The sequence below is a fragment of the Meleagris gallopavo genome, chromosome 1 (assembly GCF_905368555.1).
Source record: "Meleagris gallopavo chromosome 1, MGAL_WU_HG_1.1, whole genome shotgun sequence".
NCBI lineage: Eukaryota > Metazoa > Chordata > Aves > Galliformes > Phasianidae > Meleagris > Meleagris gallopavo.
This window is the reverse complement of record NC_139404.1, coordinates 107,791,938-107,819,928: the sequence shown is the minus strand read 5'-3', so window position 1 is coordinate 107,819,928 and position 27,991 is coordinate 107,791,938. Positions and strand designations below refer to the sequence as shown.

Below are 27,991 nucleotides of genomic sequence, written 5' to 3'. Positions count from 1 at the left end.
CCACCAGCTCAGGCTGCCCAGGGCCCCTTCCAACCTCCAGCAATACCTGCTAAAATCATGTAAAATTACAGCATGTACTGATCAGACACATCCACAGAAGCCATTACTTCCTTCAACACAGTACATGGTCACTATTAAAATTCTGGTAACATGGAAAAGTCAGGACAGTTTCACACTGCATATACGCTGAGAGTTAAAAAGCCTATTTTTATTCATTGATGATTCATTGACCTATAGCTTGATCATAAAAATCCAGAACTGAGGGACTCCAAGAACCAAAAACTGTTTGAAAACTCAAGCATTACTTATCATGCATTTATTGATTTATAACAGATGATACATTAGAGCTAAATAGAAGAAATTATCATTCTGCTTGTGCATTTAATTGTGGCTCTTTCAGTGCCTTGGTGATGGTCTTCCAGAAGATGGCTGCGGCTGCCTGAATTTTGAGAGATCCACAAGAGAATCAATGAAGGTATAGATGTTATATTCGTGGTGCTGAAGGTTCTTGTAGGTAGAATTATCAAATTCTTCTGGAGCAGGCTGAGCAGCTGCTGTAGCCTCTGTGAAAAGAAACAGTAACTGGTAACTACAGGGACGCCACCAGAAAGGTCAATATTCTGATCCCTCATCAAGAGGGTGGTGACGCACTGGAACAGGTTGCCCAAGCAGGCTGTGGATGCCCCATTCCTGGAGGCATTCAAGGCCAGGCTGGATGTGGCTCTGGGCAGCCTGGTCTGGTGGTTGGAGATGGCAGGGGGATTGAAACTAGATGATCATTGTGGTCCTTTTCAACCCAGGCCATTCTATGATTCTATGATGATCAAGGCAATATTAAAAAAAAAAAAAAAAAAAAAAAAAAAAAGCAACTATAACAAAAGGATAAGTTTAGGTTCTGCTGGTCCTAAAGAAGCACATTACTATGCAGCAGGAGAACAGAAGTCTGTACAAGCCATCTAATACAGCACAGGTTTTCAAATCCAAATCCAAACTATCACCTAATGCTGGGAGAGAATTGGGCAGAACAGCTCATTTGTATTTTGAAGACATAAGCCTACATTTCCTGTCTCGTCTTGGTTCTCGCTTCAGCCAGAACAGTAGGTGACATTCTTAACAAGACAGAAGAGGCAAAAAAGCAGTGCAAATGATATATTGCCACATCAGACTGTGAGATACAGCTCTTAGAACTACTTTATAGACTTTTTTTTTCCATGGGGAAAGTGATTGAATTATTGATATCTTCACAGTTTAATTTCAGATGTGCTTATACTAATAATAATATATTATGAGGTTTGGATACATTTTCTTTCTTTCAGAAAAAAAGCAATCGTGATAGAATCTTTCAAAATTTGTAATCAGCTTTTCTTCCTAAAAGAACAATCTAATAGTGTTGCTCAGAACTCTTTATTTCACATTAAAACCAACATTAATTCTTTCACTTTTAAAATATTATGCAAATTTAGGCAGTACTATTTACATAAAAGGATCCTGGTACGGGCTGATTTTACAACCAAGGAAATTGCAAGAAATAAAGCTTTATTCCCAATATTAATTTATTCTCATAGCTCAGAGTTATAGCGATAGGAAAGACATAAGCATAATCTAGTGAAAAGCTTCCTCGTATAAATTTGCATGTAATGGTTTATGTTAGACCGTATTAAGCTTCTTTTTATAATGCAACAGCCTACAATAAAAATACAAGAACTCGAACCAGAATTTCCCTTTAATTATGACACAATTATTGCAATGTAACGCTATTGGTTTAAGAGCGTGTATACATAAAATTTAGCATGGCTTGCTTATCAAATGCCATGTAGTAAGCCACGGTTTCAGCAAAACAACACACAACCTATGAAAAAGAAATACCCCTATCCCTGTTGCTCAGTTCCTACTGAGACTGCTCACAGGAGACACCACTACGCATATAAAAGCCAGATGATACAGGCTTCGCTGCAAATAGCCCCAAGAACAAGGAGGCGTAGGGAAGTGTACATTCAACCTGCAAGAGACAGTTGTTCCAAATTAAGAGACAGATGCTCAGGAAGAAAAGCAGATGGAGTCTCACTTTCTCTGCCCAAATACACTGTACTTGGCTTCTCAAAGGAAAAAATTATCTCTGACTTCATTTTCCTTGCACTTCAGACTTCTTCTATGTCTTCTCTCTTAAAGAGCAAGGATATCTCAGGATGTCCTTCTGAAATGAATCAGAGGGATATTTCTGAGTTACTTCTTATTGAGCAGCAGAAGTCAGCAGTTTTTTGCTGACTGCGTAGCATGTCTGTTCTACCAAGTGGATGACATCAGCTTAACATCTAGGTTTGTAATGAGAAAAACTATTAAATTAAAAACTACTAAAACTATTACATCTTCAGTATACTTGCTGCAGACTTTGCAGATGAGTGAAATAATATAGGAACAGGACAGAATTATAGACTACACAAGGAATCATTAACTGTGAACAATAAACATGAAAAAGCAGTAGCTGTTTCCAAAGAAGGTCTCAAAAAGAAGAGAGAACGCCCTAAAGACAGTAGCAATGCTGCTGAACAGCGTAATTAGGTTTCATTCTGCTAATCCCTGACAACCAAAGAGGTTTCAGCAGTGATAAAGGTGTGTTAACTTACCTGTACTAACCGCTGCTTCCCACACAGCCACAGCAGCAGTGTCCTCTAGTGGGGACTCAGCACAAAGCTAGCAGAAAATTTTCTGCTGTCACAGCCCCACCACCTCCACACATCAAGAGGAGCTCAATAGCAAAGTGATTTTCTCAGAATAGCCAGGTCTATCCCAAAGGTTTTGCTGGTGTGGCTATGTTGACAAGAGATCTGAGACATGGCTGTTACACAGATCTACAGGAAAAGTGTCACATAGGCTTAATCTTACTCTGAATTTACAGTGTCAGAGTCAGTGTCAGAGTAGTGAAAGCTGTTCAATAGATCTACGAGATGTTGTAAACTTCACTATGAATCATGAGCAGATTTCAGTATCAAGTCGTCCCCCTCCTACTCATATTTGAATCTCTCCATGCCTCATGTACTGAGGAGCCCAGAACTGGAGATCCAACACTCCTGGTGTGGCTCCACCAGTGTTGAGCAAAAAGAATCATCTCCCTCTACCTGCTTGCAACACTCATCCTAATGCAGCCTAGAATACTGTTGGCTCATGTTTAACTTGCTGTCCACCAAGACACTGTAGGGCCTCTTCTTCAAGGATATCATTGGGAAGATGCTATCCTTACAGCTTTATAATGATGCTGCTTCTGCTTCAAGCAAGTTTTTCCTTTGTTCTCCTGTTTTTATCTTTTTTTTTTTTAATTCAAAGAAGCAATCAAAAGGCGGTCTTAAGAATGGTATGCTGTCTAAGTTTGATATCAAGAATGGCAAGTCACAAAAGATCTTGACAGAGAAGAATTTACTATTTAGATATGCAGAATGAGATCAGTAGGAAAGTTAACAAGACTGGTGGCAACTAAGAAAGCTAAGCTGGAAAGGAAAGTATAGCTAGGGAGGGCATAATGCTTTTTCCTAAAAACAAACAAAAAAAAAACTCAACCAACCAACCAAACAAAAAAACCCAACAACACCTTCTGCTCTCTGTTTCTCAACAAGAGTTAGGCTGTGAGGTCAACCCTATGTTACTTCAACATGACTTTCTTAAAACCTACCAATCTCAGAATCAACACCCATTTCTGGTCTTACACTGTGATTTCTTGAAGTCTACTGAAATCTGAAGCATTGTAAGAGCTCGAGAGAAAAAAGGGAGGAGAGAGAAGGAAAGCAGCCAAAACTTTCTGACAAAAAAGAAGGAAAACGGGCTCTTTCATACAAAACTTATCATTTTGTTCATAATTTTGTTTTCATTTTTATCAGTAACAACTGTTTATGAAACTGCAAGTACAGTGAGAGGAAGACAGCTTCCTTTCACAATGTGAAAACTGAGTGCTACAAAGCTCTTACAACAATTAGCTGTGAACAATAATTTATCTTCTAGAAAGTCACTGCTACATCATTAGCTTCAGTATAAAGATCAGAGAATCACAGAGATGACTTGGAAATCATTTTTAAAAAATACACCCTAACCCAGAGGAATCTATAACATAGATCAAACAAATGAAAGGTGTACCATCTATGGTGCTGCTTTCTCCAGTTTGGACTCCTGCTTCCTGAACAGTCTCTTCCTTTGTGCCCATCACCAACGCTGTGCTTTCAGAAATCTCCTCTTCCTGTTTAGGAGAAGCTACCTCTACTTCTTCTGATTTCTGTGTCTCCTTGACTTTTTTTCCTTCCCTTCTAGAGATCAGGTTTTGCTCTTTGCCTTCCTGAGTCACTGATGGAGCTTTCAGCTGAGTAGTTGCCGTTTGGGCTCTCAGGGACTTTTCCTCCAAATAATCAGATTTCAGAGTGGAATCTGTCAAAACTTGGTTTTTATTCAAGTGTGGTTCTAAAACTAGCTTCTGCTGATCTGCTTCTTTTGGAGCTGATTTTGTGTTCGGGTCTTTCGCTTCGGATTTTAATGTTTCATGACTGACTGATGCTTTAGAAAATGCAACCTGCTTGACAGTAGGTACATCAGTTTCCGTTTTGCTTGGCTTCTTCTTAGCTATGTATTCTTTGTGGTCTTTCTGGGACAAGTCATCTCTTGGTAGCTGTGATGTCTTTATTGGTATGTTCTCAGAAATGATGGAATCTCGCCTAGGAAACTCCACTCTGGTTTTAAAGGAAACTCCTGACTCATCACCATCATCGTTTTCTTCTTCAGAATCTGAGCTAGAATCTGAATCTGAGCTGGATGAAGACGAAGTTTCTTCTTCAGCTAGTTCTTTCCGCATGCCTCCTCCTTTTGCAATTTTACTGAGTCTTGCCTCCTCAAGAGAAGAAACAATCACTTGCTGAGGAAATGCAACCACAGTTTTTTTTGCCATCAACATTCTCAGATCTTCATCAGGTTTTGAAACTTCCTTTGGATTAGTATTCAGTGTGCTCCCACCTTCTTTTGCAGATACTGGGTGAGAGTTAGAAGACAACATTTTAGGAAATTCAACTGTTGCCTTGGTGGCTAGTATCTTGGTGCTTCCCTGTAGTGCCACTAATAAAGGGAATGGCACAAAGACGATTATCATCATTACACACACATCCCAGCTAATGAGTGATGTTAGCCATTTAATTTAACGTTCTGACACAATCTAGTAAAAAAAAGCAAATTACAAAGTTATTAAAGTGAACACAGACATGAAGCAGAAAGCTCTAAGGCATTTTAAGCTAAAGAAACTAGAGCGCTAGTTAGCACTGAACAGTTTCTGCTGCTGCGATGCTGAAACGCCTTTTGCTCCTTCCAAGAGTTGTTTTTTTTCTGTGCTTCAATTCTGCATCACTGGAGATGGTTACAAATGCCTTCTAATCTCCGGCAAACATTCAGAAAGCTTGTCAGCAGAGATCTTCAAATACTTGTCCAGAAGCAGGCTAGCAGAGCAGAAGACATAATAAACAGATCTAACTATTGCAAGAGGTTGGCTAATGCTATCTTGTAAGCAGTAGGGAAGGATGACCCTCAAGGAACTAGTACTAGATCAAGAGATACCTGAGGCCATACATGAAAGTATTACCAGTTCATAGATCTGTGTGATCTACTAGCCAAACTGCATATCAGTTTAATGCTATTTTTTCTATCTCCACTTCCCATTTTAGTTTGAAATCTCTTCATTAAAAAGTCTTAGAAGACTTCCTGATGCTTTTGAACCTGTGTTTCTTCTCCCTCACAAAGGCTCCAGAAGCAGATCAACAGCAAATACTATTTTTGTTAGAGAAAACAGGAGGACAGAAAGGACTGAGAGCACATTAAAAAGGTCCTTCACTACTGTTATTTGCTACAGGAAAGTCCATTCCATCCATAGGAGTTGCACTTTTTTTTCCAACTTGTAGTGTAGTTCAAATGATTTCCACACTTTTGTGCAGATGTATCTGCATGGTTTGGAAGCCCAGACCTACTTCACAGGACTGTAAGGTAGACTGTAGTTTTTTTTCCCTTACTAGTGTTCTACAGTAATACCTTGTATGACCTAAGGATTTACTGTAAGTAGCTCTGAATAGAAGCAAATCTTCAACAATGTTGAGATAAAAATATCACAGAAGAGACTGATACATCTAATTAAAAGCCAAAAATAGAAATACAGAGCTCTTAAAATAAATGCAAATAATCGAGAATATACTATCAGTTTACTATTCAGGTAATACTTCTGAGAATTTCAGACATGTATATCTGCTGGACTAAAGGCACAGGGTGGGGAAAGAGGATGGGGGAAGCAAGAGAACTGGCAATCGCATTTGAAGGACATCTGACTCCCTGCCCAGACTGACAACAAAACACAGCAGCCTGTATAATCTAATATTTGAGAAAGCATACCTCAAGGCTAAAAAGGGCTTCAAAGAACTGCTGAGGAAGAACTCAAGAATGCTCAAAGGGAAGACAGACGAGCAAAACCAAAGCAAAAGCTGAAGTATTAGTAATAAGATGTCCTAAGAAATTAAGAAAGCAGATAGCATTCAACTTGAGCAGTATGAGGCAGTGTTGCTGGAAAAATACTTTAATCAGTAATATTTGGATAAGCGGAAAAGTCACATTTTGACTCATAATCATGAGCTTACTCTTCAGTTGGGATATTTCAAACTTTTTACTGCCTGATTTGGCCATTACTGAACTGACTCTGATGAAAGGACAACACATCCAAAACAAGAATATTATTATCAGAAGCGACTTAGATTGTAACATCAGTATGATTTCTGATATGTGTTTAAAACAGGTTCATGCTCAGAAAGGCAGTATCTAGAACTTACAGGTCAGTTCCCCATCACTGATTCCATCAGCACTGTGCCAAAATGTGCACACCGTGGTCTAGCTACAGCATGAAACAGATAGCTATATCCCATACATAAACTAAACATAACCATATGCAGGAAAAGAAGACGGTTGAAAAAGGTAGACAGGTCTCCTGGCACCTTCCGAAACCAGAAAGCTGAAGGAAAATTAATTTTGAAGCATCTTACTGCTGTCCGGCGGCATCCCGGAGCCTCCTGGCCGGGTGCACAGCGTCGCCCCTCGGAGCCCCCAGGCCTCCAGCTGCACCGCCTGAAAAACACAGCCATTAAGCTCTCAGCGATTGGCCCGGGGCCTCACCGAGGCACGGAGCGGCCGCATCGGCCGCTCCGTGCCTCGGTGAGGCCCCGGGCCGAGGTTCTTTGGAGCTGGGAGTGCTGCAGGACCCCCACCTTGCGGGCAGCCACCCGCCCACAGCTCAGCAGCGAGGGCGCCGCCATCTTGTCCTTCTCCTTAAACCCCGTGCTGCCCTCTATCACCAATACCTTCCTTTTTTTTTTTTTCTTTTTTTTTTTTTTCCCCCTCCCAGCGATCTTTTCCATTTATTTATTTATTTTTAATCGCATTACTCTTCCCGTGCGTCATCATCGTCTCGCCCTGTGGTGACGTCCACACTCCGCGTCTCGTTCGCACGTGGAAGGGGAATGGAGGGCGGATTGGGACGCAGCTCCGGGCCCGGTCCGACGTTAGCGCTCCGCGGGACGTTGATGGCCGTCGGCGGTGGGAGCCGGCTGCTGGTAGCGCGGAGAGGAGAGGAGAGGTCAGTGCGTGCCGGGTGGGGTGGGGTTGCCCTCCGGCTTGGCTCCTTGGGAAGTGACTTTCAGAGTGCAGCGACACGACGAGGGGGACCTACTTTAAACAGAGAGAGAGGAGATTTAGCTTAGTTATAAGTTAGGAATTCTTCCTTATTCTTCCCTCAGAGAGTGGTGAGGCGCTGGCACAGCTACCCAGAGAAGCTGTGGTGCTCCATCCCTGGAGGCGCTCAAGGCCAGGTTGGATGGGGCCCTGGGCAGCCTGAACTGGGGGGGGGGGGGCAGCCCTGCTCACAGTGGGCAGGGATCAACTGAGCTTATAATGGCAAAAGATGTTCTGAAAGAGTTGACACGTTCTGTGGTTAAAGTCGTTAAAGTCATGTTTATTCCACTTCCTGCTGTTTTACTCTTTTTTTTTATTATTTGCAGGGATGATGCTCTCTTCGTGTATGACTGTGCCAATGTGGAAAAGAAGGCCTTAGGAAATAAAGGGTGAGAAAATAAGTGTAGATATATGGCGTTTTCCTTGATGGTGCATCTGTCCCTCAGGTTATGTGGCTGTCAAGGTAATAAACCCATGAGATTGCTCCTTGAATTGGTGATGGCCAGATGCTCATTGCTAACCCCAATGGATATGTAGAGTCTTGCAACTGGGAAGGAATAACTGCATGCATCAGTACAGGTTAGGGAATGATCATCTGGAGAGGAGCTCTGCGGAGAAGGACCTGGATGTCCTAGTGGACCATGGGTTGGCCATGAGCCACCAGTGTGACCTTTTTGCCAAGAAGACCAGTGGTATCCTGGGGTGCATTGAAAGAGTTTGGCCAGCAGGTCAAGGGAGGTGATCCTCCCCCTCTACTCTGCCTTGGTGAGGCCACATTTAGCATACTATATCCAGTTTTGGGCTCCCCAGTTCAAAAAAAACCAGGAATCTCCAAGGAGGAGTCCAGTGAAGGGTCGCAAAGATGATGAAAAGCCTGGAGCATCTCCTTATGAGGGAAAGGCTGAGTAACGTGGGTCTGTTCTGCCTGGGGAGAAGAAGACTGAGAGGGGGTCTGATAAACATTTATAAATATCTAAAGGGAGGTGGAGGCAAATGAATGAGGCCAGGCTCTTCTCAGTGGCGTGTAGTGATAGGACAAGGAGTAAAACTTGAACACAGGAAGTTCCATACTAACATGTGCAGGAACTTGTTCACAGTAAGGATGACAGAGCACTGGAACATGCTGCCCAGGGAGTTTGTGAAGTCTCCTATGGAGATATTCAGGACCTGTCTAGATGCTACCTAGATGTGTGTCTTATTGCAGGGTAGCCTTTCTAGCAGGAGGTTGGACTCGGTGATCTTTTGAGGTCCCTTCCAACCCCTGCGATTCTGTGATATATGTCAATGTATATATTTTTTAGATTGATCTCAGAAAAAATGCTGCATCTTTGATTTGAGCAACTAAGAAAGGAAAACAAAAAAAAAAAACCAAAAAACAACCAAATTGGTACAGTCTTCTCAGAATGACAGAACTGTAGGGGTTGGAAGGGACCTCTAGAGATTATCCAACACAATCCTCCCTGCTGAAAGCAGCTTCCCTGTAGCACTTCGCACAGAAAAGTGTCCGGGTGGGTCTTGAATATCTTCAGAGGAGACTCCAAAACCTCTCTGAGCAGTCTGTTTGAGTTTGTTCTTCCTTCTGCTAGTATGGAACTTCCTGTGTTCCAGTTTCTGCCCATTGCCCCTTGTTCTATTGCTGCACACATATAGCTTCCTTTGAGTCTGTTCTGTAAGTTAGGAGATTTCAAACAAATGAAGAGGTCTTAATTTAAATTCAATCACTTTGCCATTGTTATATCCATAAACAATTTTCCTGTTTCCCTTAAAAGCGTATGAAAATATGCTAGCATGAACCCTAGTACTTTTAAAGGAGAGAATGGCGAAGCCTTGGCCTCACATCAGTTTCCTTCTTCTTGTGCTTTTTCTTTCCCACCACAGAGAAAAAAGAAATGTAAAACTTGCCTCCCGATTATAAATGTTAAATATTTAAAAAATGCTCTAAGTATTAAATAAATTATTGTCTATAACCATACACTTTGCTTGAGTGCTATCTTCTTATGAACTTATGTGGAGGTTCCCATAGTGTGCACCACTCAGAAATAAGCAGTATGAAAACCAGGATCCCTGTCTGAATTTGAGTGCAGCAAAGTTCTGTGTCTTGTTTGTACTGATTAGTTTGAATAAAGGGTAATTTCTCACATGGGGTAATTTCTCACATGGTGATTCTGATTCAGGATTCAGGTTTAGTCATTGCAGCTGTCAGCTCTGTCCTGTATTGTGAAATGGAGACGTGTCTTGAAAGCTGTACATTTATTCCTGGTTGTTTAAATTCCAACCTCTTGACTTGAGAAGAAGGGTTTATCTTGTTTATTATTACCTTAGTGGTGAGTATAAAGAAGATGAGCTTGTTGTGTCTATACAAAATGTCAGTACAAGATGCAAGAGGAAGGCTTTTTCACTGTAGGAGTGCTTAAACATTTTAGCAGGGCGCAGAGAGGTTGTAGTCTCCATTCTTAGAGATATTTGAGATTTCACTACACAGAACCTGAGCAGCTTGCTGTAATTTGACTTGAATTGTAGTACACTTCTGAATTGAGTTATTCTGATATTTGTGTGCCTCTGTGGGTCTCCATGTAGAATATTAGCTGTGGCGTGTAGAAGTTATTGTTTTTTTTTAATTGATATTGTTAAGTTCTAAGTTAGGCCATCATGTATCTGAAGCACATCTGAAAGAATCTTTAAAAAGATTTTGTGGGCAAGGAGAGTCTCTATAGCTTTGCCTTAACATTCAGATTAGCTTAACATTTTAAGCTCAAACAAAACTTCTAGCATTGTACTTTCTTCTTTCTATTCCTTCTTGGTGGTGGTGTGAGAACGACCTTCTCTGGAGAATTTCACTTGCTGTGTTTCAGGTTGTGAACTCAATTTTTTTTTTTTTTTCTTTTCCCTTCTCTCTATTAGACAGGATGGACAACCAGCAGACAAAGGAAGCGATAACATCCTAGCTTTTGCCTTTTCCCCATCAGGAGATTATTTTGTCTTGACAGATGACAACAAACAGCTGATTCTGTTTCGGACTAAGCCCTCTTGGGAATGCATTAGCATCAGGTAAGGAAGCAGGATTTTACTTTTTTCTTTGTAATTGAGCTATGGATGATTAATACAGAGTTATGATATACGAGGACTTGTGGTGCAGCCATTTCTTGTTGCTAAGCTTCCTCCTTTGTTTTTTTTTCCCCCCCCAAGTACTTAAACAGATTTAATATTTTTGGGAATTCAGAGATACATATCAAGAGGTGGTGTGTGGTACATCCCACACTAAGAATGGCAGTGCGATGTTCATGTTGTTGTCTGAGAAAAGGGTAATCACTTTGTTTATTCCAAAAGACAATATTTGCATCTTTAAGAACTGGAACTTTACCTTCTCCCGGAGAGTACGAAGGTTGAGCCTTTAAGAGTGACAGTGAGCAGCTCAGTGAACATGCTGTCTGCTTCTGCTGATTGGAGAAGATTTTCTAGGGAGTTTGTGAACTATGTCTGAAAAGTGTATCTTTAGCAATACTGCTGTTTTCTGTCTGTAGTATAGTTCTCTTCTGAGAACTGTCTTTAGCTGTCCACCAGAGGTCCTCCAGTTACAAGTTTTTCATTGCTGCTTATGACAATCCTCTGTAAAAAAAAAAAAGGGATCTGTGAAGGACTTCCTGAGAAGGTAACTCATTGTGTTAGGACACTGCCTCTGGTGATCTTGACAAGTGCAAAACCAAAATGAGCTCCTCTCAGCTTGTCTGTGTGTGTAGGATATACATGATGGACCTCCGGGTTAACCATGTTGGATTAATCAGTGGTGTAGTGAGTAATAGCTGACAAAATCAGAAATGACAAATTCTGTTCACTCTGTATTCTCATTTCCTTGCTGTCCTGTCCTGTTCTGCCTGTAGGATGCAACTGGATAATTGTTTGACATTTTTAGTTTTCAACCAGAAGGTCAGCTAAGATCACAGATGGAAATTTTGTGCTGTTCCTACCTCCTGTTAGGAAACTGGAAATAGAGTCAAAAGGATCTGTGCATGGAAAAATAGATTGCCAAGGCTGAGTTATGTAACTTGTGGTGGTTTTTGTGGCAAGCTGTATTAAAGGTTTCACATAGTGCTAGCTTTTGTAATAAATAAGCTTGTGTCAGACAAGGCACTTCTGAATCTGAGATCAAAAGCAGTACAGCCAAACTTAAAATAAGATTTCCTTGATGGGAAGGTATCCTATTTTGAAAATGTGCTGCAGTGTGTTTGTTGGTAGGCATTCATGTCCTATAGGTTATGCTATTCACGGTCACTAAGAAAACTTTCATCGTTCTTCTGGAAGTGTAATATGTTGTTCTTTTGCCTCTAGAGGTCGCTGGGCTTCAGAGTATGTGAATAGAAATGTCCACTTCTATGATCCCCATTGTCTGCAGTCTTCTGACTTACGCTTATTCAGGACATAGGCTAGGAAAAGAGGTGTTTTGAAAATGGAAGAATAGTAGTAATAGCAATGGCTGTTAATTAGCAGAAACATTCTTAAGTGATTAAACCTATTTTAATACTTGTTTTTCTGATATATGTGGCCCTTAAATTTACCTGAAAAGTTGTGAGAAAAACATACTGGCAGCTGGAGCTATAAAATGCTGACAGGTGATTTGGGAGAATCAAAGTTCCATTTCAGGGTTTTGCCTGGACAAGAAGCCTAAGGACTATATCTCTCTGACTCTATGTGAGGAAGAAGTTGCTGTAAGGCTCACAGAGGACTTTGCTGTACAATACAGAGTAACTACTGGAGAAATGACTTCAACGCAGTTTTTAATGTGTTGCAACGTAGGAGCTAAGAGCTTCTACCTTTCTTTCTTTTTTCCATGTGCCTAGGTTGGATTTGTCTTACAGAGACTCCAGGAAAATCCAGTAGACTTTCTTTAAAGCACAGCTATTTTTCTTTCAGGTCTGTGAATAGGAGATGCACTTCACTTGTTATTACAGCTGCAGAGGATAAGATTCTGGTGGCAGACAAATCTGGTGATGTCTATTCGTACTCAATAACAGAACCACAAGCAGAGGGCAAATTTGAACTGGGTCACTTGTCCATGCTACTGGATGCGGTAAGCACATCCCTCTGCGTACTTAGTGTGCAAACTCTCATTCCTTCTTACAATATAACAAAACAGTTCAATTGGAAAGGACCTACAAAGTTCATCAAGTCCTATTGCCTGACTCCTCAAAGGCTTAAACTTGTATTCAGGTCTTTAATTGTTGCTCTTCTCTCAACTTTAGATAGTTTTCTTTCCAAAGAGCATCAGCTTCCTTTAGGCATAGATGACATACATCGTCTGAAATTCTTCCTACTGAGTTTGTCTGAATGGTAATTTTGGAAAAGAAGCAAGCATGTGGGTTTATTTATCTGGATACATGACTGTTCAAAAATTATTTGTGTTACAGTCACAGAAGACTTGGAGATGGAGAGCATAAGGGAATTCACCCAGTCTGTCATGTCAGTTTAGCTCTTCAGTGTGATAAGTTGCAGTGGAACTTGTGCTGTTGTGCTTTCAATTCAGCGGATTTTACTGGACTTAGTAGTCTGTGCTACTTGTCTTAGTAAGCAAGCAAGTTGCTGTCATAAAAATTTATGCATCAGTCGGAGATGAAAGTGTGTGGCTTAATGCTTGCACTTGCTATTCAGTGTCAAGAGAATGAGGTAGTCTACTGCTTCTGTCTTTCACTGGTTGGGAAAAGTGTGTTAAAACAAACATTGTACTACTGGATACTAAAACTGCCTCTTTACCAACAGGCACTGAGTCCCAATGACCGTTATATCCTAACTGCAGATAGAGATGAGAAGATCAGAGTCAGTTTGACTAAGGCTCCTTACAACATTGTATCTTACTGTCTGGGACATGAAGAGTAAGTTCATTGCGCTCAGTTCTTCAGTGTGCCTCAACAAATGAAGTGCTTGTCTGCCCAAATTACGTTAAATGTCAGCCAGGTCTAGGTTACAAAGACTGCAAAGTTTGGAGATTGTTAGCTCTAGACAGTCTTAGTCTTAGGAAGAGAGTGTCTTGTTTGAACAGACATTCATCTAATGGCATCTTAGGAGATCAGACTTGAAAGTTCTGTGGTAATACAAGCTGTGGTGGGTTTTTTTGTGTGTTTAAAATACGGCTGTATTGATGGGAAGGATAGAACACCCTTTCATTAAACATTAGACTACAGTGAGCTAGGGACTGTAAAGCAGTCCTGTAAAACAGAATCCTGGAATCACACTTGTTAATGTAGTTTTCTGGTCTTTCTGGTAGCTGAGCAAAGGGACTTGGTGTTTTTCTTGAAACTCTTCTTTTGCTGTGGGTAAGACCATTTAGACAAATAGAAGGGATGTCTTCTAGCTGGTATAGCAGTACTAGCCTGCAGGAGGGACTGTACCTTCTCTTCTCAGTAGTTCTTCTCTCATTAAGAAGACTCACATGGCAAACAGACTTTAAAAGATTCCCATGTCTACACTTTGCTTTGTAAAATGTCTGCACTATTTTCAGTTTGCCTTCCATCTCTGGTTTTGTGGGCTTTCAAAGAGTTTTTTTTGTTGTTGGGGGATATTGAACTTGCTCAGGGAGGTGGTTGAGTCACCGTCCCTGGAGGTGTTCAAGAAACGTTTAGATATGGTACTAGGCAAAATGGTTTAGTGGGGAAATATTGGTGGAAGGTGAATGGTTGGACTAGATGATCTTGGAGGTCTTTTCCAACCTTGGTGATTCTGTGATTTTATCAGTTTATTTTCCTTAGCCATTGGTACATTTTGAAGACCATAGTGATAGGGTAACAAAGGAGATGTCACCCCACACAGGTCACAGAACATGCTTAATTCTCTTTGTCTGGCTGTGGACTTAATTGAAGATAACTACAGCCTTCCAGGCATGTTCTTTCATAAGGTGATACAACATGGTGCAGTCACCTTGCTGTATCGGGAGCAAGAGTTAAAGTAAGACAGTGTGACTTTGGAACTTGAGGCGTGGGAACAACCTATCTGAACTTACCCAGCTAAGTATTTTAACAGAGCATTTAGGATGCATTAATTTGGAGTGCCTGTCTGATTTTTATAACTCAATTTGATAATCTAGCCTGTATAGACCCTGAATAGTATGAAACCTCCGAATTACACATGTTAAAGTGTAGTCTCTGATATCAGATAATTTCTATAGCATATTTACACAGCCATATCTGCACTTTCCGCCTGCTGTGTACACAGTTGTACTTCCTAATGAGCAGAACCTGATGCCCCAGAAGGCAGTTTGAAACCGGGCTATTGTGCCTGTGCAGAGAGTTCACTAATGACTGTGTAGAGGAAAGGTACTTAATGTAAATTGCTTCAAATATATGCAAAAATTCAGTCTCTAAGGAATGGATAAGCAAAGGACTGCAGAATCATACAATCATAGAATCATGGAATCACAAGCTTGGAAACGACCTATAAGATCATTTAGTCCAACCATCTTCTCATCATCATTGCTACCACAAGCACTAAAGCATATCTTGCAGCTCCTCGTCCAGGCACCTCTTGAACACTGCCAGGGACGGCCACTGCACCGCCTCCCTGGGCAACCATTCCAGTGCCTGACCACTCTGAGAGAAAAAGTTTTTCCTCATGTCCAACCTAAACCTCCTCTGGTACAACTTGCGGCCATTTCCCCGGGTCCTGTTTGTTGCCTGGGAGAAGAGGCCAAACCCCTCTTCACTACAACCTCTCTTCAGGAAGTTGTAGAGTGCAAAAAAAAAAGCAGCTATAATTCGTGGATCTGGTTTCATGGTCCTGGTTTTTCTTTTGGAGGGCTGCATGGTGATTCTTGTTCTATTACACCGTCATGCACCTGCTATTACTGCTTTGTCATGAAAGTTTGCCATTACAGTGACCAAATCTCTTTCTTCCTTTTTTTTTTTTTTTCTTGTTTTAATAGTCTTAAATTTGTGCCTGTTCTCAAAAGCAAGACAGTCCCACTCAAGGCATTGCATTTTAAGTTGCTGAGCTGAAAGATAATAATAATAAACTCCAGAAGTTCAGGTCCTTGTTCACCAGAGACAAGTCAAGGTAGACGTAGCAATATTAAATACTTCTGGAAAACAAGGATTCTGGCTGAATGTAGACTCTGGTGGTAGATTGTCACAAACTTGTTTCAGAACTTTGTAAAGATTGGTTTTGAATGATCTCCAACTGTGATGGGTGAGATGTTGTAGATGAAAGCTGAGTCATCACTGTTGAAGTGTATTAAAAGCATCTGTTGATAAGTGGTTTTAGTGGGCAGTGTGAATTGAGAAAAGGGAGTGGGCTACCTGAGTAAATCTGTCTACACTAGCATTCTTTTTGGTCGCAATAGTAATGCTCTCAGCTGGGAAGAAGTTAGAGGAATGTGTTGAGAGCAGGTGGGAAAATACTTATGTTAAATATGAAGTTTGTATAATGTAGATAATGTACTAAATACTGTAGGCATACTTTTTTTCTCCTCTTAACTGGCTTTATTTGGAGAATCTGTTTTTTTTCATTATTATAAGATTCTCTTTGAAATTGGTGTTTTCTCTTAGTGTGTTTTAAAAGACCTGAGTATTATGGAAGAGAGAGTTCAGTATTTGACTTCTTTCCCTTTAGGTTTGTAAGCAGAATATTTGTAGTACCCAACTATCCTGATCTTCTGTTGTCAGCTTCTGGGGTATGTATTGCAGTTTTTTCCAGAAAGTGTTTTTCTTGAAAATTTAGACTTTAAAACCATTGTCTGCTTGCATTTTCCCTCAGGTCTCCTGGGACACTTGGAATAATCTTTCTTGCTTGTCCGCTTTCTGTTCAGTGTTAAGCCATTCTATTGCTGGACCATGAGAACCATTTACAATGTTTATAGCAAAGCTAGCTTCTTATCAAGATCTTTGGGATGGAGAAATTGCAAAGCCCTCAGTATTTCTTCATCATTAACTCTTGCTTTGGAGCACTGACAAATTTTAATCTTTGCACTATTTGAACAACTTTGAAGCAAATGAGTATTATGTCAGCCTGCCGTGATAATGAGTGTCTTGAGAATTAATGGCCTTAGAATCCCAGATTTTCTTACAGCTTTCGAGATGAGAAAATTGTTCCCTTGTCACCCTCCCACTTGCTTCCCCGTGTGAGGCATGCTCTGAGTTGTCCTCTTCTATATGTCCTCAGAAATGCATCTAGTGTATGTTGAGTAGAGACTGCAGTGCAGTATCCAATGCTTGGATGACAACTGAAGAAGTGTTTTAACTTCCTGCCATTCCTTTTCTTAAATTGATGGGACTCTTTTGTCACACCAGACCTGTAGATGGAGCTAATCTGAATTAAGGGAAACAGTATTATTTGTATCTGAAACTACCAAAACTGAATAGGTAAAAAATAATGTTGAAGATTGTAGCAATTCTTAGCATTAAGGTTCAACTCCTGCTCTTGCTTCCCTAAGACTCCTGTCTCTTGCTTCTCTTTCTGTTTAAGCAGCTCCACTGTCAGTGTTGTGTGGCTGTATTTCATTCTTTGCAAATTCTCTGGAAAAACAGTCACTGAAGAGAGAAGTTCAGTTTTTCTCCAGGAGGTTACTGAATCAGATGAGGATTTTGGTGATGACAAGAGTAGGTGTGGAGAAAAGCAACCTGAAAGAATTGCTATTAAAATGCTGATGACATGTATTGCTGTGCTGTTTGAGACAAATAGACTTGAAATCCAGTCTTAGAGCTACCCAATTTCCACTTCAAAGAGGGAATTAAAGTTATCATGACTGAATAATTTAGAATTATGGAGGGGGGAGAAGGGGAGTGAATTATGTTAATTAAAATGCTTCATCTGCAATTTGAAGTCTTAGCTAAGTGACTACTTAGGAACTTCTGTGGGAATCTCTTCAGGGAAATAGAATTTAGCTGTAGGCCACAAGTGGCCACTCTTTGCCTGAGGAACTGTTAGTCATCAGCTTGTATTCACTTCAATCTATCCAGGATTGCACTCTAAGACTTTGGAAGTATGAAACTGGGGAAGAGGTATACTGCTGTCAGCTGAGCAGCATCTGTGGGTCTGAGACAACCAAAATGGAGCAGGTATGGCTGTGTCAATGCTTTTGCTGTCCTGTGGCTCTTTGTGACTCCCAGAAGTGTTTGTCACATTTTGTTAGGAGTACATCCCTTCTGTCAGTGGTATTGGAAGTTACATAAGATCTAGAAACTGTTAAATAGCTTGGAATGTAGGGGAAGGAGGAAAGTCTCTGAAATTCATTTTTGTCTTACATGAATTACATGAATTTCTAAAAATGCTAAGCAATGACTAAAAGTGGCTGTTCTTAATTCTTAAAGAATACATGTTCTGCAAACCAAAATAAGCCTTCGCTTACTATTTTTTTTCAGAAAACGCTGATGTCTTAGTCTCTTAGCTAGAAAGTATACTGTAACACTGTAACACTGGAAAAATCTAAAAAATTAACCCATTTATAACATACTTACATTGCAACTTGAACAGCACTTTAAATTTTCTGAGTGAAGAAGCTTTGTAGTATTTGAAACCAGTTACCTGAAATAGTGTTGCCCCGTGGAATCAAACTGCTAGGATTTCTTTTTTTTTGATTGTTCTGAAACTGGGCACTGTCCAAAACGAAAATGTATGAGTTGCTTGTTGAAACGGAATATCCCAGAAGCAATGCTTATACTGCACTCTGTACGTGAGTAGTATGATATATACATGCTAACGGTGCCAATGAGGAGCTGACCTGATCTTGTCAGTCAGATTGCCAGTAATGAACTGGGAGGACTGCACATGGAGGGACAAAACTCCTAGGGACAGACCTGACAGCTCGAGTTTTTTTCTACACAGAAGACATCAGTAGGTGTTTGGTTTCATTTGTTTGTTTTTTAGGAATAATAACATGCAACTTTCATTTCTACCTTTAACGAAGCTCTGAGGGCAGTCCACATGCATCACAAGATTCAAACCTCAGATACTGAAACACTTGTTTTTGCCCTTGATGTCCTTTGAGCAGGAGTTCTTAACAACTATCTGGACGATGTAACCTGCTCTTGAACTTAAAAATGGTTGAAATTTTAAACCAACTTCTGTCCAGATACACAAAGTCTTTCAAATTGTTTCTGTTTGAGTTTAGTGCTTGAAATCTGGATTTTTGAAGTTGCTGTTGACTTTTTTTCCGTAAGTGAAAAATTGATTCAATAAATTAGATCACAAATCCACCTAGTTGGTATCCTTGTGTAGTCTGGGTGTTTTACACTTGTTCTCAAAGGAGAGTGCATTGTTGAAACAACATTGTTTGATAACTGTTGAATCTATGTCTTCAGTAATGTTGCAGGGGCATTTATTTGAGGTAAAAATGGCTTTATTTTACAGTACTTTGCCTGCTAGATTTATTGGGTCATTGGAAGCTAGTAAGCAACTTGCTGTGAATGGAGCCATATTATTTCTTCTGTGTGACTTGTTGCTTAGACTGGCTTATTATTTTGCTGGCATATAATTAACACTACTTCGATTCATAGAACCATTTAGGTTGGACTTCACGATCTTGAAAGTCTTTTCCAACCATCAACCCGACCTCCTGAGTCTCATCACTAAACCATGTTTTTTAATGCCATTTGTGATCTTACACTGAATCCTAACACCATTGCTTACAAACAAGTTTATCCAAAAATAGTATGAACTAACAAATGCTAGAGGAAAAACCTTGTTGCTTCAAGCAGAAATAGATATAAAGGAAAAAAAAAGCTCCAGTTCTTTTATAAAGCTTTTGAACATAGTTCTGTAACTCTTGCCTTGTATCTTAAAACACCTGATACAGTCACTTCTGGAGGATGACTGTCTATATGCTAATGGAGTCTCTTAGCAGAAAGTTGGAGTATCCTTTGATTCAGAAATTTCTGTATAGTTGCTTTGCTCCCAATATGAGTAAACAATGACCAAAAGGGAATGCACACAAATTGTGGATTAAAATATATAACACATCAATTAATAAACTGTATTCCTGCAGTGCTTTGCAGTTCATTGGCACGTGTTGTGTGTCTTCTGATTGCTGTCTTAGAAGCCTTAGGCTGACCTGTTCCCTGAATCAGTGAAATTCTGCTCGCCACCAATTCTTACTAGCATATTAAAATCTGTCTCCAATAGCTAAATTAGCACCACGTGCGGAAGGCTCAGTTGGATTCCAGAGTTTGTGTGTACTTGGAAGAGGCAGTATCCTGGTGATTACAGGCAGATAAATGACTTTTAAACATCAGTGCTGTGGGTTGCCACGTGCATGCTGTATTGCTACACAGATTTCACTGCATACTTCTGGCAGGCCAACTCCACTGTTTTAAGCCTGTGTGGTGACCATTCATTAATGCATTTATTTTTCTTAAGAGATTGTTTCTGTCTTGATGGCCAGCTGGACCAAAGGAGTGTTCTGATGGCATTGTAGGGCTGGAAATGCCAGAGAAACTGATGTCCAGCACTGGTATTTAGTCACGATGTGCATCCAGCTGTATCAAAGGGCAAAGATCATCTTCAAACCAAGTGTGACATTTATAGTTGGAATTTAAAGTAACAGACTCTTGAGTTAGTGCTTTATAGGTGGCACTCAGTCTGCTAATGACTCTGGCAACTGAAGATAAGGTGGGGTTATAATTGTTTATCCTTTCCTTCGTGTTACATTTCATTTTTGCGACTGTTACCCGCTATGAATTCAATTTGAAGCATAGTGATAATGGAATTGCAAGTAGTGGTGGGCCACATGAGTGCAGAGATGTGGGCTTATTTTCCTTGGCAGATGATGAATTTGTCTGTTTTGGGTATGTAGGAGTGTTTTTGAGCAGTGTAGTGCTGGTTTCAGTTGATAGATTGCAAATTCCTAGTTCATTTTTCCCACTAGAATGGAAGCAGTTCTCTAATTCCATGGTGCTATATAAATATTCTCCTGATTTAGAGCTTTCACCTCATCTGATCTTCTTGACAACAGAAGCTTGTTTAAAGTCCAGAACATGAATTGCACAACTCCACCCCACTGCTCCAGTACATTGAGTTTCCATTGGGCTACCCTTTCTCACAGACAACATCAGAAGTTAATTTTAAGGTGTTGGCAAGCTGATAACACTGGCACACAAGTGCTGAGTAAGTGAAGAGAAGTGAACATCTGTTTATCACAGGCTGTTCACACAGCTATTCTCTAAGTTAACTGATTTCATAGGCTTGTCCTTGAACAAGATACTATTCTGGGCTTTGCATTCAATTCACTGATTGTGAACTTCCCCATTAAAGAAACATGGAAAGGAAGGAGCTTGCTAAGAAGATGCGTTTCCATGTCTTTGTCCAGCTGGGAGTAGCATTTGGTTTAGATCAAAGTCTCCTCCTGTCTCCCTGGTGAGGAGTGGGAGAGAGCATCTGCATGTGTAATGTTCACAGAACCCTTTGTCTCCCTGACAAAGCGTGGACTGTGTAGGTGGGCGCTTCCATCACTGCACTTACTGTGAAAGCTGGCATGAGACAGAGAGAAGCTTTGTTATTAGCAATAAATATCATCTTGGATTATTTCCTTGAATGTCTAGAAAGCCCACTGGTAGTTGTTAAAGGAGTTGTCAGTTCTACTCTAAAGTTATGGTATGATTCCTCACTGCAGTAACTACATCTAAAACGTTCATTGTAGCTACCCACTCATCTTCATCCTAGTAAGTATTTGAAACAGCAAGCTTATGTTATATCTGTGTTATACAGGGGCCTAAGGTCTCCCTGTTAAATATGAAGTAACAACTTTGTATTTCTGCAGTGGAGCAAGAGATTAATGCCATCTGTTTACAAGAGCTCTGATACATTCCATCCTTTTGATAAAGGATTTTAGAAAGTGTTTCGTCTTCTGTCCAGCCAAATGAGTGAAAAAGTGAGAAGCGTGTGCTGTTAGTGGTGCATGCTGTTGTTCTTTCCTTCTCTCACCTCCTCTAAGATTACATCACACGAGATTTTTTGTCTCTTGTGCTGGAGATGCACCGTATAACCCTGATTTTCAGCTATAATTACACTGTTAATTAATTTTCCTTCCTGCGGTTAGTTCATCTTTTAGCAGTTGTCATGTACTGTTCAGAAAAGGATTAGCTTCTTGTATTAAACTTGTTGACTAGAATGCTTGGAGGCTATAAGAGCTTGTTTTGCTTCCTTCAGTTGATTGCAAAACTGTGGGGTAGGTTCCTTAACAACACTGTACATCAATTGCTAACTCAAAGAGTAATATTCAGATGAAGCTGGTGGACTAGAGGTGGTGTTGTGTTAGGGAAAGAGGTGAGGGATGAGTGGGAGTAAAAGGAAGGGGAAATTGAGGACATATCTGAATTCTGCCAGCAAAATGACAAGAAGATACATTTTCCCTGCCCTAAAGGGAGCAACTAACTACTACTCTAGTAAGAAGGCTTTATTAATCAGAAATGTTATCACAACTTAAAAATATCCTTGAGAACCAGCCTTTTTGCTTTTGCAGTCTCATCTTTTATGCTGTATGATAGATACTTTTGAAAGAGTACCCTGGGGCATCTTCTTGCAGATTTTGTGCTCATCTCCAGTTCTTAGTTCCCACTTGGGGACACTCAAATCAGCTGTTATATATTTCAAGTGGTATGGTTTATCTTGCAGAAATATTGCCCTGATTTTCTCCCAGGTTCTCAGATGAAACTGTATGATTTCTAAATACAATATAGGTCACTTTTCTTCTTTAAAACTAGGAAAATGGCTTGAGATAGTCTTACCTTGTTCTTCAGAACATGTTTCATGTTGGGCGGTATGGCTTCACCCACATGCAGGCTGAAAATGGGGGCAACCCAGCAGGAATACTGGCTATGCATCACTATCTTCCATTTATAACAAATGTAATAGCAGCTTAGGAAAGAATTTTTAATGGTGCACTTTCCTGCATTGTCTTATTTAATAGTTTATTGAGAGCAGTTCATTAAAACTGTTATATTTTATCTCTGTTAAGATGGCCGCAAAGGGAGAAGTGTGGAAAGCTTCATAAAAACAGCAAACACTGGTGCGAAATATATTTGACTGCAGTTTAATTACGTTGCTTAGCTTGCTGTAAATTAAGACATCTGCTGAATTTTTAAGGATAAGTCACAAAGTTGAAAGTGAGTATTTTGCCTATAAAATGATCTCAATTTACAAGAATGTTTCCTTTTCTTTTTCTCATAGAAATATATTGTCTCAAGAATAGCCTACTGCTGTCAAGGAAGTTATGTTGCCATACTGTGTGACTGGTAAGAATAAAGGGAATAATGGCTAAAGTCACCACAGCTCCTCTAAATGAGAGAACAGCTGCTGCCATTTCCTAACAAACTGAAGTACTTGGTACTGTTGATCTGAGTGTCACAGGGATGCCCCCTTCCCTTGGGGGAAGACTAAAAGTCCTTTTTGTACATGGTTTGAATGCAGAGTTGAGTGCAAAGGCTACCTGACGTAGGCACGTTTTGCAGAATTTGTGATGCATTTCCCTCACGGGAGGATGCAGGTCTTGGGCACGATGGCACTGCCTGGCCCTTGTGTTTTGTACAGGGTGCTGTGGAACAGAGTACCCATATTTCTTGTGCTGTGTTCTGCTCCTGTAAATTAATTTTGACATTCTATTCAAAATCACCACATTACTTCAGTTTAAAACTGCCAAGAGAATGTGTTGACTTTTGGGTTCGAATATGTATGTCTGTGTGAGGAAAGAGCACTCTGGAGCTGAAGGAACCTTGCAGTCCAGCTGGCAGGGAAATACCTTGCAGAGATGGACAGTCTTCTCCCCTCTTTCTGCAGCACCTAATGTCTGCCAGGAAAACTGTTCTTGCTGACAAAAGCATGCCAACAGGAAAGGGAGAGATTGCCAAAGCTGTCCATACAGTCAGCAATCTGTCCACTTGGTGAACTTGGTCTTTGCCAGAGGACCATCTGGCATGTACTGCCAGGCTTTGTGTCGGCAGCTGAAGTGTCTGTGCTAGTTAAGCCGGGAGCCACGCCATGCTCTTTGTCCAGGTTTTTTTTTTTACAGCTTCACAGCCCAGCATTTCTAAGCAGTGTTGCTGTGTAGGCCAGCCCAGAGAGAGTGGAGATGTCCAGGGAAGTTAGGGAGCACAGTACATGAAGGGATGAGAGCTATCGGGAAAGATGGAGATGAGTTTCTTGCCAGTGCAGTGCTACAAACCTGTTCTTCAGCCATTTCGTGGTTTCCTATCCCTCTCATTCCTCCTTCATTTCCCTGGCATGTAATTATTTTCCTTTTTTATTTTTACCAGTGCTCAGATATATACTCTTTTATTTGAAGTCCTTTAGACCAGTCGTACTGTGATGAAATGCTCCCCATGTAAATCCGTAGTAATTTTCTTTGCTATCTTTTTCTTTTAAAGAAAAGGCAGTGTGGCTGCTTTTTCTTTCATACAACATTTGGAAGACCACTTGACATATTACATATCCGCAGCTTCTGCCTCAGACCCTGTAAGCAAACCGCATCAGAAGTGCTAGAGTATTTTTTGCAATTCCTAATGATTTGCTTTGGCTTTGTTTGGATTTAGAGTGGGTGTTTGTCATTTGCTGAGAACTGATGGCAGTAGGTGGATTTGGTAATAATGGTAATTAAGTTTTTCCTCTCAAAAGTATTCCCACAGTCTACATCTTTCAGCTTGATGCCGTTGCCCAGCAGCTAGTTTACAGAGAGCAAATCTCTTTGAAGCATAAATGTTGGGACATTGCATTTGAGGAAACAGGAGAAATCTGGATTCTACAGGAAGACAGTGAAGCCCCTCTTCAGTTGTACAGACCATGTGATGGACAGTGGAAGGTAGATACTGATGTTATGCTAATACTGTGGATGTTTTGTCTTGACTTCATAACAAAACCAGGGTGAACTATGTTCCATGAAAACTAACAACTGATATGCTTCTCTTTTTCAGTTTTGAGATTGAGTAGAAGTCTTAAATATCACACATTCTACTTCTCTTACGTCTGTATAATGCAAAGCCACTGAGAGCTCTTTACCAGTCTCTTCTCTGGTAAAGCTAACAGCTGGCACAGTAGCATCAAAGAGAATGTTTGTCAGCCATGGCACACAGTACTTTAAAGCATTGCTTATGCTCTCTGGGTGCTGCACTTGTTTAGTTTAAAAATACTCACTGTCCTTTTGCTGTGCTCATCTGTGAGCTGTTGCATTTTTCAGTTTGCTGTCAAACACCAGACTCCTTGTTTATGCATGAAATATCATGCAGTGTTCTTCCTTTTTCCAGTCTGTAACTGACGATGAAGAATTGCAGAGGATGTCTAAATATCTTCTTGACAACTGGACAGCATTTGAAGGTGAGAAATTTGGCCTAGGAACTGTAATTTTAGAGCTAAAGTTTTAAGAGCAAAATCAGAGTTCTGATCAGTTCTCTTAAAGTTACTTAATCTCTCAGCTTTCCCTTTTCAGCTTCATTTCTGCCTGGTATGGAAATTAGTGTTGATAATGAATGGTATTCAAGTTACTGTTCTTAAAAATAGTGCAGGAATCTGTTTTACACAGATACCTTAGCATATGGCTGTATATAAACACCCTATCACAGATCTGCTGCAATCTCTCTTACTGCTCTGATACTGAAATTCATGGTTTGTTTTCTTGTCTGGTACCTTGATGTGAAAGTATGGTGGAGATAGTAAGAGAGTAGATAGTGGCTGCCATTAAGGTGGTTGTGCTCCACCTTCGAAATCTCAAAGGAAGTCAAGTGCCCTTTTAGAAGGGGGGGTGTTTGCATGTAGATGTTGCAGACTTGATAGTTACAGCCAGACAGATTATTAAAAGTACAAGGGCTGAGGGAAAATGAATAATAGAGAACTAATAAGAGCATGCAGGGGAAGAGATTCTGAACATAATTTTCCAGTGTAGCAAATTACTGTGACACATGATAGCCTGTTGCATCTGCGGCTGGGAAAGGAGGAGTGCTCCTAGACAGGATCTATTATGCTTAATTAGTAAGGGAAGGCTCACTTGATAAGCACTTACTCCAGTCTGTTATTAGTGCTTGAAAAGGCAGCTACTTCTCTTGAAAAAGGTGATCATTATATTGCTTAAACCAGTTTTCCAAATGCCTGCATAGCCTTCTTTTTGCCTTTTAGAAACATCTTTCAGCTCTTTGCTGATTCTTCAGGCTTTAAGACGTAGCTCAGTGTTGAAGCAGATGTTGAACAGTTCGAAATTATGTTAGAATTAATCCCAGAAAGAAGGTCGAGCAAGATTTAGTGCTGACTGACCAAGCAGAGTGCAGAACAGATATTCAGAACGACAGCATACAGTTTGTCCAGGGACAAAGGCTGCTCTATGTGAGTGCAAGACCCTTGAAAGTGAAACCACGTACTTTGCCAGGTACTAACGAGGCAAAGGTGCTATGTTTGTGTACCAAAAAGCAGCAGTATGTGTATGTACATTACTGTGAAGAAGGACACTTGCTTTAGGACCAAACCGTAGCAAACACTGGATTTTCATGCTAGTGATCGAGATTTTCTGGAAGTCAAAAAAAAGGTAAGGGTACAAAGGGGAACCAGTGATAATTAGCTTTGTCAGATGGATCCTCTAGAAATTTTCAGAAATGTGAACCTAACCAGCTGGTGCCATGGTGAATTCTCTGCAGCAATAATCTGATTGCGATCTTTTGCATGGTAGTTACCTGTTTAAACATCTCTATGATGACTATTATGCTGGATTCACAGAATTGTAGCAAAATCACTGGGGGTGAATGCTTAGAAATGCATATGTACTGGAAGAAATGACTGTTTGATGTCTGTGTCTCTGGGCTTAATCTAAGAAACTCTAGGAAACAAGTCAACTAAGGACAGTTACGTAGTAATTTATGCCCTTTGCAGTGTTTAAGCACGGGGGAAGAATGCCAGCGGGCTGCCTAATAATAGGTTGCTACAGCAGTATTTTAAAAATGAGAACCTTGAAGTTGTGCAAGTGTCCAGTGTGTAAAGAGAGCTGTGTGCTTTCGTTGCTTGAGAGCCAGGTGCCTGCCTGGGGTATTAATTTTTTTAGCTTGGTTGCACTTGGTTTTGTGAATGCAGAACAGATGATACTCCCACAAACAGTGCTGATGCTGTATTTAATAGGACTACAGTAAATGAGTTGAAATCCCATTGTCTGAAGCTCCAGTTCAGGAAATAATTGGTGAGACTGCTAAGGGAAGTAACACATCTTGTGTTCCTGTTTTGCCCACTTGCAGGGTTTGTTGGTGCAGAGAGCCACTACAGCAGTCTCTACAAGGCTTCGTTTGATAACATGGCTGTCTACCTACAGAGGAAAGAGGAAAGGATACAGAAGCAGAAAAAGAAAAGGCAGAATCTGCAACATGATGCTAATGGACAAACCAAAAAAATCAAAGCAGAAGAATCATCACTCTGACACTGTTCGTTGTTGGCTTGTAACTTTTGCCTTGCTGAAAGGAACTGATTGGGCTGTAGACTGTTTTTAAATGGAAAAGGATTAATGGAAGAAGATTTGTTTAAACTCAAATTCAAGTTTTCAGGCAGCCCACTGTGGCAATATCCCGCTTGCAGCAGCTATTTTATGTACTGTATGTCTAAGCTTCTAAGAGCGTAAAAATGTCAGCATTTCAGTCCTAGGGATCTCTGATGCATGACGTATTGGTGGTTTTCCCTGAAGCAGGATTTTCCTTTTGCCTACTGTGTTCAGGCTTGTATCTTCAGGTGAAAGTGCAGTGACTAAAATTGACATAATATTTTTTTTCTTTTTTTTTAAATTCAGTTAGTTAATGTAACTAGCACAGCATAACTGGCTATGGGAAAGGGACTATTGCAAAATTCTTGATGTCTGTGAAAGGTTTTAGCTGAGGCTAAACCATCTGTTTTTATCCTTTATCTTCTGTTTAATGTGGTCAGACTTCTGCCTGGCTTCAATTCAATGCTTCTCTTTGGAGGAAGAAGTGCAGAAATAGGTTTTACACACTGAAAAGTAAAAGTGAAAAGTGTCAGTCAACTTCATGCTATTGGAAGATTCTTCTGTTGCAATATGATTCCAGTCTGTCTCTGAAGATGATTTGAAAGGCCTGTGAGCAATGCTTGGGAGTGTGTTCTGCTTCATTCAACAAGAACTCTTTCATGTTGCAATTAGCCAAGAGGCACATCTTTTTGAAAAGTTATCAGTGAAAGCCTTCAGGGGTCAATTGCTGCTTCATCACAGGGCAGAAGATATGTGTTCATCTACCAGATGGCATCCTGGCTGTATGAAATACTTCAGCTGAGACTGTAAAATCCAGGTGTTGATATCTGTACAGTTCATTAAAGACACTCAGAATTA

General features: G+C 40.4%; 2 protein-coding genes across 5 annotated transcripts; one reads left to right on the top strand and one right to left on the bottom strand.

Moving 5' to 3' along the window:
- Positions 1-301: 301 nt before the first annotated feature.
- On the bottom strand, positions 302-7,580 carry NDUFV3 (NADH:ubiquinone oxidoreductase subunit V3). 4 transcript variants are annotated; one of them, XM_085209098.1, is made up of 4 exons: positions 7,440-7,580; positions 7,041-7,122; positions 4,123-5,001; positions 302-563 (listed from the first exon to the last, which is right to left on the bottom strand). In XM_085209098.1, the coding sequence occupies exons 2-4, from the start codon at positions 7,054-7,056 to the stop codon at positions 397-399; spliced, it is 1,062 nt and encodes a 353-aa protein (XP_085065224.1). In that variant the 5' UTR covers positions 7,057-7,122; positions 7,440-7,580; the 3' UTR covers positions 302-396. The 4 variants fall into 4 exon arrangements, with proteins under 4 accessions (XP_085065224.1, XP_010722637.2, XP_010722644.2 ...); XM_010724335.3 differs by lacking the exon at positions 7,440-7,580 and adding an exon at positions 7,263-7,423; XM_085209092.1 differs by lacking the exons at positions 302-563; positions 7,440-7,580 and adding exons at positions 823-2,194; positions 7,263-7,427.
- On the top strand, positions 7,499-27,991 carry WDR4 (WDR4 tRNA N7-guanosine methyltransferase non-catalytic subunit). The gene is made up of 11 exons (XM_085209110.1): positions 7,499-7,630; positions 8,052-8,114; positions 10,627-10,773; positions 12,634-12,790; positions 13,477-13,589; positions 16,318-16,378; positions 17,664-17,762; positions 22,867-22,931; positions 24,307-24,490; positions 24,933-25,002; positions 26,898-27,991. The coding sequence occupies exons 1-11, from the start codon at positions 7,515-7,517 to the stop codon at positions 27,074-27,076; spliced, it is 1,254 nt and encodes a 417-aa protein (XP_085065236.1). The 5' UTR covers positions 7,499-7,514; the 3' UTR covers positions 27,077-27,991.